Source organism: Mytilus galloprovincialis, chromosome 3 (genome assembly GCF_965363235.1).
Source record: "Mytilus galloprovincialis chromosome 3, xbMytGall1.hap1.1, whole genome shotgun sequence".
Classification (NCBI taxonomy): domain Eukaryota; kingdom Metazoa; phylum Mollusca; class Bivalvia; order Mytilida; family Mytilidae; genus Mytilus; species Mytilus galloprovincialis.
In genome coordinates this window covers 80,305,924-80,315,949 of record NC_134840.1, presented here as the reverse complement: position 1 = coordinate 80,315,949, position 10,026 = coordinate 80,305,924, and the positions used below count along the sequence as shown (strand labels likewise).

The following is a 10,026-nucleotide window of genomic DNA, read 5'->3' as shown; positions in this document are numbered from 1 at the left end:
TTGGTCAAACGCTCTAAAAACGCAGTCGTCCACCTCGTCTAACTCATTACCGGTGTTGTAGGAATGTTTTCTGGAACGAAATACTGCTAACAACCCAGAGTTGTAATTTAGTAGCCATACACCTCGCACACCTCAGTTATGGTGCTATAGGAACATTTTCTCAGGATTATATTCCTATAGCAACTCATTACCAGTGAATAAATGTTATTTAGGGGTGTTATACCTCGAACAATTCGGAAGCTGGTGTAAACGACCGTTTTCGGGTCGGCATAGACCTCGAACTACTTATGTATAAAAGTCATATTGCGTCACACAGATCGAACAGCTCAGCACCAGTGTCACACGATCGTTATCTAGGGGTAAAAAAACCTTGATCAACCCAATAGCATCGTCATAAAAACCTATTTTTAATAAGACTACTCTATATTTTAGTATCAGTAGTATATATAATACTGTTTAACATTGTCTTATAAGCAGAAGGTTTTGCCATTTAACCAGGTTCAGTCCACCCGTTTTTTTTCTTAATATATCCTGTTCCAGGTCAGGAATATGGAAGCTGTTATCACATAGTTTGTCTTTATGTGTGTTGGAGTTTGTGTATTGTTGCATTTCGGTGTTCATATTGTTCCTTAGTTTTCCTATTATAGTTGATGTGTTTCACTCGGTTGTAGTATGTAACCCGGGTTCGTTTTCTCTCAATCGGTTTCTGACTTTCGAACATCAGTATTAATAGTCATACGCCCTGGTTAAAACTTTATGAATTTCAAGGGTGGTAACAGTGTTGTCTTGAATAAATCCCCCGAATAACGTAATTACAATGTTGTGTGAATGTTATCTTTGGGTTATATACATCCAATGATTTTTAGAAACGTTATATAAAACTTATCTATGTATAGTAGTGGCATCGGTGGCTGAGTGGTATAAGTAGTTATCTACTGTAATCGCTTGCCAGTCAACACTGAGGTTGTGAGTTCGAACCCCCTCAATTAGGTGCACTCGACTCCATGCAATCTTAATTGACTAGGGTCGTCAGTTTTCCTATCGAAGTTTTTCGGTGGTTTTCTCAGTCTTCATCCACTATTAAAACTGGCCGCCACGAAATATAGTATTATATTCACCTTTTTGAATTGGGATCAAATTTTCTGTTGAGTTAACTCGCAAAATGTAACATCTGAGAGTTTTTATATGTCATCAATAATTGTATATATTAATTAATATGCAAAATGGCTGGATGTTGTTTTTGAAGTAATCTGATATGAAATTGTTTCTAACTAGTTAAATTGTGCTACGGTGCAAGAGGATTTTTTGTCAATGAATGATGGTTTTCCAGGCGGAGATAAAGGTTTAAACGCTGGACTAACGTTCATATGGTACGATCAAATCGAAGTTTCTTCACTCTTTCGGTTTCATTTTCGTTTTGTTAAATGTTGTTTTGTTAGCAGCTATCAAACAAAATGTGTTTTAAGACAATAATTTTCCTGTGTTTTTCATTATTATTTTCTCATATCCACCTATTTTAGATGCCAAATAAAGATTTATTGAAACATCATATTGACATTTTGACCAGACTGGTACAGAAAGGTAAATATACTTTTTATGTAAACCTTATTTCTTTTTCTATTTGATTCGCTTGTAAAAATTTAACGTGGGCTTTTAATTTGAATTCCAGGAAATTATATAGCATTTTAATGTTGCAATTTTTAATTTTTCTAATTTGTTTGTCCGAAGTCGATTACATAATATATTGCATTTGTAAAATGTATACTACGCAAAACATGTGTCCTTCTGTGATTATTAAATAAGGTATGAGCATTGCTTAATTTTCCGATTCTTCTAATGAGCCTCTTAAACTATATAAGTAAATTTTCATATTTCTTTCTTTACTGTTATTCCACGATGGTCCAGTTAACACAACATTGTTTGGTCTTGCTTCTTTTTGCATTGGGTAAGTTCTTCTCTTGTTCATTACTTATATAACACCACGATTTTTAATCATGACTTTATCAAGGTGATCAGGTCTTGCAGTCATTACAATGAAAAGCTTAATTCATATTGTTGATTGATATATTAATAGATGACATTGTTATTATCGTTCTAAAGATGTCTCAAATTTACCATTATAAAAAAAAGAATTCGTCCTTTTAGTTAAACATATTGCTGTCATCCTCATAAACAAGGCAAAACATACCAAATTTTCTTGTAAATATTGTTTTGGTCAATTAGAAAGTCCTTTGAATGTGCCCATTTATTAACTTTGCATTAGAATACATCACTGTTTTCGTAATGAATTAAAAAAAAATACTCTAACATGGTGTATGCCAGGAATCGCTTAATATTCTAGAGCACATGTTAGCATATCAGTTAGTTATACTGGTGGTGTTGCTCCATCATAGATTTTCCATGAAGGGCTTTTGATTTTCTATGTTGTTTCTTGTGTACTATTATTTGTCTGTTTGTCTTTTTTTATTTTTAGCCATAGTTTGTTAGTCTATTTTCGCTGTATGAGTTTGACTGTTCTTCTGGTTTCTTTCGCTCCTCTTTTAAAAAAACGTCGTTCTTATCCTAAATAAATTTAACCTATGTCATTCCCACAATGTCTTCCACGACCTTAATTGAAAATGATCATCAACTTTAGTGCTAAAGGTTCGTGTGTCCTTCTCTCATTTCCGGCTTTCTATACCAATATTAACTGGCCATCATCATAACACCAAGGTCGCTGACAGTGGCCTGGTACACCAAAAAAACCCAATCACGCCTATTAATCAGTGCCATCCATTATACAAGACCAGTGGCGGATCCAGGGGGGGGGTTCCGGGGGTGCGTACCCCCCCTTTATTTTTGCCGATCAATGCATTTGTATCGGGACATATGTTTTGCACCCCCCCTTTGCCCTGGGTTAGCCTGGGTTAGCACCCCCCCTTTCGAAAATTCCTGCATCCGCCCCTGAAGACAGATATTGCAACTAAAGTCACACAAACAAATTATCAAAATTGTAAAGGGCGATTACTAAAAGAAGGCATAAGGAGTATTAACCTCTCTTTTAGCAAATGGAAGTGGTTATGGATATGGTAAAACAACAAACGTTGTTGTAAATAAAGGAAGTGGATATGGTTACAATAACGGCGGCTATGGAAACGGATATGGTTATGGAAATATATATGGTTATGGTTACAACGGTTATGGAAATGGAAAAACAAATATCATTGTCAATAAAGGAAGTAGATATGGTTACAATAACGGCGGCTATGGAAATGGATATGGTTATGGAAATATATATGGTTATGGTTACAACGGTTATGGAAATGGAAAAACAAATATCATTGTCAATAAAGGAAGTAGATATGGTTACAATAACGGCGGCTATGGAAATGGATATGGTTATGGAAATATATATGGTTATGGGAATAGATATGGCTATGGTTACAACGGTTATGGAAATGGAAAAACAAATATCATTGTAAATAAAGGAAGTGGATATGGTTACAATAACGGCGGCTATGGAAATGGATATGGTTATGGAAATATATATGGTTATGGAAATATATATGGTTATGGGAATATATATGGTTATGGGAATAGATATGGTTATGGTTACAACGGTTATGAAAATGGAAAAACAAATATCTTTGTAAATAAAGGAAATGGATATGGTTATGGAAATATATATGGTTATGGAAATATATATGGTATTGGAAATATATATGGTTATGGGAATAGATATGGCTATGGTTACAACGGTTATGGAAATGGAAAAACAAATATCTTTGTAAATAAAGGAAATGGATATGGTTATGGAAATATATATGGTTATGGAAATAGATACGGTTTTGGAAATATATATGGTTATGGAAATATATTATATGGTTATGGAAATAGATATGGTTATGGTTACAACGGTTATGGAAATGGAAAAACAAATATCTTTGTAAATAAAGGAAATGGATATGGTTATGGAAATATATATGGTTATGGAAATATATATGGTATTGGAAATATATATGGTTATGGGAATAGATATGGCTATGGTTACAACGGTTATGGAAATGGAAAAACAAATATCTTTGTAAATAAAGGAAATGGATATGGTTATGGAAATATATATGGTTATGGAAATAGATATGGTTTTGGAAATATATATGGTTATGGAAATATATTATATGGTTATGGAAATAGATATGGTTACAACGGTTATGGAAATGGAAGAACAAATATCTTTGTTAATAAAGGAAGTGGATATGGTTACAATAACGGCGGCTATGGAAATGGATATGGTTATGGAAATATATATGGTTATGGAAACATATATGATTATGGAAATATATATGGTTATGGGAATAGATATGGTTATGGTTACAACGGTTATGGAAATAGAAGAACAAATATCTTTGTAAATAAAGGAAGTGGATATGGTTACAATAACGCCATGTATGGACATGGATATGGTTATGGTTATAACAGTTATGGAAATGGAAAAACAACAAAAATTGTAATAAATAGAGGAAACGGATATGGTTACAATAGCAATGGTTATGGAAATGATAGAACTCACATCATAGTAAATAAAGGAAGCGGATATGGTTACAATAACGACGGGTATGGAAATGGATATGGTTATGGTTATAACAGTTATGGAAATGGAAAAACAAAAATTATAGTAAACAAAGGAAGTGGATATGGTTACCATAGCGACGGTTATGGAAATATCAAAGACAAACTGTTTTATAAATATTAATGAGGAGCAAGACTTTCCAATTTTCAAGTAAGTCATTCAAAATTTATAACATGATAAATTAAGAAAAAAACACAAGACATGTATATTATTATCGATAAATGTTACCTTTCCTATAAAATGATCGCATACGGTAAATATAGTCAAATAAAACATTGTCGCCGTTTAATACAAAACGTGTTAACTTTTTAAGAAAATGAGAGAATTTTCTTCATTAGTGATACTCCATGTGTAGTAGTCACTTACCTGCATTTCTCAAATAAACTAATTATAAAAACAAAAAAGGAATCAGCTCCTGCTTCTCTTATGGCAGCCGTCATGCACCCGAATGATTAATTAACGTTTATGCAAACCATACAAGTAATTTTGAAATTATATAGCAAAATTTTAAAAATCAAGCAAGAAAAACCATTAGAAAATGTTGATTGTAATCATGCTACGGTATGACAAAACTTACGGTGTCGTTTTATGTTATTTAATTAAAGAAATGAATATATATAAAATATCCTTTTGAAATTTTGTATGTATGAAGTGCCTTTATCGTGATATAATTTTATCATGATCGTTCAACCCCAAACATTTGAAAGCCAGCAATTTAGTAATGCGTAGAAACGCTGGAAGTTATAGGACAAGGTATAACAAAATTTTCCTTATGTAAATTTTCCTCTAGGTATAATTTTTTTTTTTTTTGGAAAATATGTTAAAAATCATATCGATACCGAAGTTTTGAAATTCACTTCCTGGTCCATGTTGTTACATCTATTTACAAAAAACATGGAGCATATTTTTTTATCGGTCGTTGATTTTGTCGCTCTTTCATGTTTATAAAAGAGGGGCGAAAGATACGAGAGTAACAGTATAACTCATAAACCGAAAATAAACTGACAACGCCATGGCTAAAAATTAAAAAAAACCAGACATATAATAGTACACAAGAAGCAACATAAAAAACTAAAGACTGAACAAAACGAACCCCATCAAAAACTGGGGGTGATCTCAGGTGCTCTGGAAGAGTAAACAGATCATGTTCCACATAAATAATGTGTTGCTTGAACATGTGAATTCGTTTTTTAGGTTCTCTCGAGAAGGTTGATTGGAGGTGGAGTATTGATCCCAAAGTATTCTTTCCTAGGATCATTATTAAGTTATTGCTCTTTGCAATTTGTTACATGCCTTTATCTGTGAAATTGATTTGAGTTGTTGAAAGTTTTGATTCGTTACTACAATATCAATTTCATGTGTTTTTCGAACTCACGAAAACAAAGGTTTTTATGTATATCTAAAAAGTAAAATTACAAAAATACTGAACTCCGAATAAAATTTAAAACAGAAAGTCCGTAATCAAATGGCAAAATCAAAACCTCAAACACATCAAATGAATTGAAAACGATAGTCATATTCCTGACTGGGTACAGGCATTATTTTCTTAAGCAGAAAATGGTGGATTAAACCTGGTTTTATAGCTAGCTAAACCTCTCACTTGTATGACAGTCGCGTCGAATATCATTATATTGACAAAGATGCATTAATTAACATTCATACAACGAATATAAAAAAAATAGATGTTAAGATTTATGAACTTTGTTTTGTTTTTTTTTTTTTAGATGAAGCAAGAATATACTGGCTACATAGACATTTTTGTTTTTGTCCAATAAAACAATTCGAAGCATCTTTGAGATATTGTTATTTGATTAATTAGTTATCAAAGGTACCAGGATTATAATTTAATACGCCAGACGAGAGTTTCGTCTACATAAGACTCATCAGATCAAAATAGTTGTAAAGCCAGAGAAGTACAAATTTGAAGAGCATTTAGGACCCAAAATTTCAAAAAAGTTGTGCAAATACGGCTAAGATATTTTATTCCTTGGATAAGAAAATCCTAAGTTTTTCGAAAAAAATCAGAGTTTTGTAACAGGAAATTTAAAGTGTATATAATCAGTGTGAACGGGGAGCTGCTGTTTAAAAAATCGCAGCTGTATTTCTTTAAATAAGAAAAGCTGAAAAACTAATTCCTGTTGATTTAGAACATTAGTACTAAGCATCTACATTTCGTTTGGCTGTATTAATTTGACCGTCATATACTTAGAGTAAATATTTTTTACAATACGATTATAGCATATAGCATATGTTCCTGAAATGTGCTAAGCGGGTTGATATGAAACATTTATTTACTGCTTCCGGTAATTATCACATGCCTTTCCGACATGTTTTCACATGGCTTATCGATATAACTCGGCAAACAAACCTCGATGGTACGTTTTAGTACAAATCATAACAAAGTAGGATACAAATCAAATATTAGGAAATAAGAAAATACATTAGGAAAAATGAACAACAAATATTATATAATAAATACATTTTATAAAAGTTTTAATTTTTGTTTGTCTATATTCCATTTGTTGAAGTTTATCTATATATATGTATGAAAATAACAAATCCATCAAAGATGGTTATGTGATTTTTGTTATAGACATATTGCAGAAGACAAATTATTAAGCATTTTTAAGCTCGTTCACTCGTTCACCTCTCCATGTGAAATCTCCTTATCTACATAAAAAGGGTTAAAGGAAACAGATAAAATACTGCATAGCACAACCTACCATATTAACCAACAATATCATACTGTTCAGAATAAAACAGACGGACAGACAGACAAACAACAACGAACAACACATTATTGTACAGAAACTTGGTTCAGGCTTTAAAATTAGAGGTAATCATAGTATCAAGATTATAATTTAATACGCCAGACGCGCGTTTCATCTACATCAGACTTATCAGTGACGATCAGATCAAAAAAGCCAAACAAATACAAAGCTGAACAGCATTGAGGACCCAAAACGTACAAACACACCTACCCTTTGTCTATTTGCACCATATGTCGAAACATTTCTCTGCAAAGGGCAGATACCAACAGGATGGCCACTTACATAAACAAAGAAAAAAGGCACATTATTTAGAAACCAGGATCAAAACGTGCCCGCTACATGCAGGATGTCAATTAAGGTGTACATAGTTGTTCGTTGGTTTCCGCAGGTCAAGAACGTATTTTCGTGATCAGATCCACACAGCGCGGAAAGTATGACGACGAGGTATATTTTTAACGACCTAGATTACCAATTAAGGGTCTTGCACGGTCGGTGCAGAATAATATTCATGAAAGTGTCATTTTCAGTTGGTTTATGTGTTGTTAGGTCACCTATCGGGATAATAATGACAAGAAAAATCCAACGATGAATAACAATCGTTGGTGTCATTCACAAGGAAAACGTGGAATAAAGACAATAATTAAAACATATCCGTGGTCATCTGTGACACTGTTTTTCAAAAAAGTTCATACAAGATATAATTGAGAATGGAATTACCAAAGAGTAGAAGCGAAAGGCCACCAATGGGTCTTTAACAGAGCGAGAAAATCCCGCATCAGGAGGGGTGACCCAGCCTGACCCTAAACAAAAATGTGTAATTGTTCAGTGATAATGGAAGTCATACTAAATTCCAAAACATATAAATAAACTAAAAGTAAAAATCATACAAGACGAACAGATGTTCCTGGCTTGGGACAGATGCAAAATTACGGCGGTGTTTAACATGTTAGAGGGATCCCCCCCCCCTTTAACCTGTGGCAGTGGTGTTTTAGTACAACATACGAACGAACTATACAAATCAGTAGGAAAAGGCTTAACCCATCAGATGGATCCAAATAGAAATACATCTAACAAAAAAACAGAGTGGAAGTGGCCGGATACTTGTTCATCCCAACAATAAATGGACACTAAGTACATATCTGATAATACTCGCAGTATCTGCGGTTGTTCAAATGCCACTAACAACTACTAAAAATAATAAAAAATAATTTTAACTTTTTTGGATTCGAGCGTCACTGATGAGTCTTTAGTAGACAAAACGCGCGTCTGGTGTCTATACAAAATTTAGTCCTGGTATCTATGATGAGTTTATTTATAGTAAGCATATTTGTAATTAAAATTGTTTAAAAGTACTTTGCTTTCATTGACTCTTCGCAGTTATTGGAAAATTCATAGATCCTTCCTGAATATTGTTGATTGGGTGTTATTGTCCTGTCGATAACTCAAAAGTAAGCCGTAAAACCTAAATTTGCTATTTTGTGACCGCGGCATAAAAAAAAACAGACTATAAACACAAAAAAAATAATAAAACTAACAATTAATAGACAAAGTATTAGCAAAAATGAAAGATAAGAATACAAAAATTATAATAGGAAGTTTTATCGATATAGAGTTTTATCTATTCTGTTGAGACACTTTTGGTTTAATGCTTACCAATGTTAATACCAAACAATGTGGACCGAGTGTTGAGCGTTGTTGTTTAATTTAAAGGACACAAAAGCACAATGGCAAAAAAAGTGTGTTCTATCCTAAATATGTATTAATTATTCCATATTCCTAGAACCAGCAGAAACTTTAGCAAAATCATAAATGTCTACCTTCCGGGTCATAAACAGATGGTGTAACCTGTAAATGTTATGATTTTTAATTTAAAGGTTTTTTTGTATAGAAAACAATAACTGTGCTTGAAGGTTATGTAAAAGTTAGATGTAAGCAGTCAGTTCTATACAACTTTTAGTGAATTCGTACAACAGACTGGTAACGCTATACATACAACTTTTGCAAATATGGCTTTGTGTAAACAGTTCTTGTTCATATCTAAGCTGAACTATATTCGATATATGGTAAGGGATGATACTGCTGTGACAATATTTCTAAACTGACAATTTCAGGCTGAAATTGTGAACTTTCATTGACAAATAGGTATACAGTAAGATGTAGACTGGAGACAGATGCAGGATTGGATACTTTAAATAATCTTGAATGTTGGAATAATTTTAACTTCTAAACTTTATATTTACAGTTTTCTGAAATGCTTTTAATTTGTTTTCAGAATAGTTTCAAACAGGTTCTAGACATTTCATGTCAGAAAATATGCACACAGGGTAATCTGGCAATAATTAAAGTCTTGTCTTCAAATTTGTAAAAAATGAAACAGTGGTGGGGTATATTTAATGAGACAACTCTTCACAAGAGACCAAATGACACAGAAATTAACAAGTCCGTTATAAAAGGTCCCGAAATGTAAAACAATTCATACGAGAAAACTAACGGAATAGAAAGAAAAATGTAAAAGACAAACAGACAAACAATAGTACACATGAAACAACATATAAAACTAAAGAATACGCAACACGAACCTCACCAAAAACTAGGGGTGATCTCAGGTGCGCCGGAAGGGTAAGCAGATCCTGCTCCACATGTGGC

General features: G+C 32.9%; 1 protein-coding gene across 1 annotated transcript; it reads left to right on the top strand.

The window, feature by feature from the left end:
- Positions 1 to 1,896: 1,896 nt before the first annotated feature.
- On the top strand, positions 1,897 to 6,398 carry LOC143066586 (uncharacterized). The gene is made up of 4 exons (XM_076239461.1): positions 1,897 to 1,945; positions 3,045 to 4,448; positions 4,500 to 4,759; positions 6,334 to 6,398. Exons 1-3 carry the CDS (start codon positions 1,897 to 1,899, stop codon positions 4,730 to 4,732), a joined length of 1,686 nt encoding a protein of 561 aa, XP_076095576.1. The 3' UTR covers positions 4,733 to 4,759; positions 6,334 to 6,398.
- The last annotated feature ends 3,628 nt before the right edge of the window (positions 6,399 to 10,026 follow it).

Excerpts from the sequence above, each read along its gene's own strand:
- LOC143066586 (XM_076239461.1), top strand. The coding sequence starts at position 1,897 with ATGGTCCAGTTAACACAACATTGTTTGGTCTTGCTTCTTTTTGCATTG. Across the intron at positions 1,946-3,044 it reads CTTGCTTCTTTTTGCATTGG|CAAATGGAAGTGGTTATGGA; the intron begins GTAAGTTCTTCT and ends CCTCTCTTTTAG. Across the intron at positions 4,449-4,499 it reads TGGACATGGATATGGTTATG|GAAACGGATATGGTTACAAT; the intron begins GTTATAACAGTT and ends TAATAAATAGAG.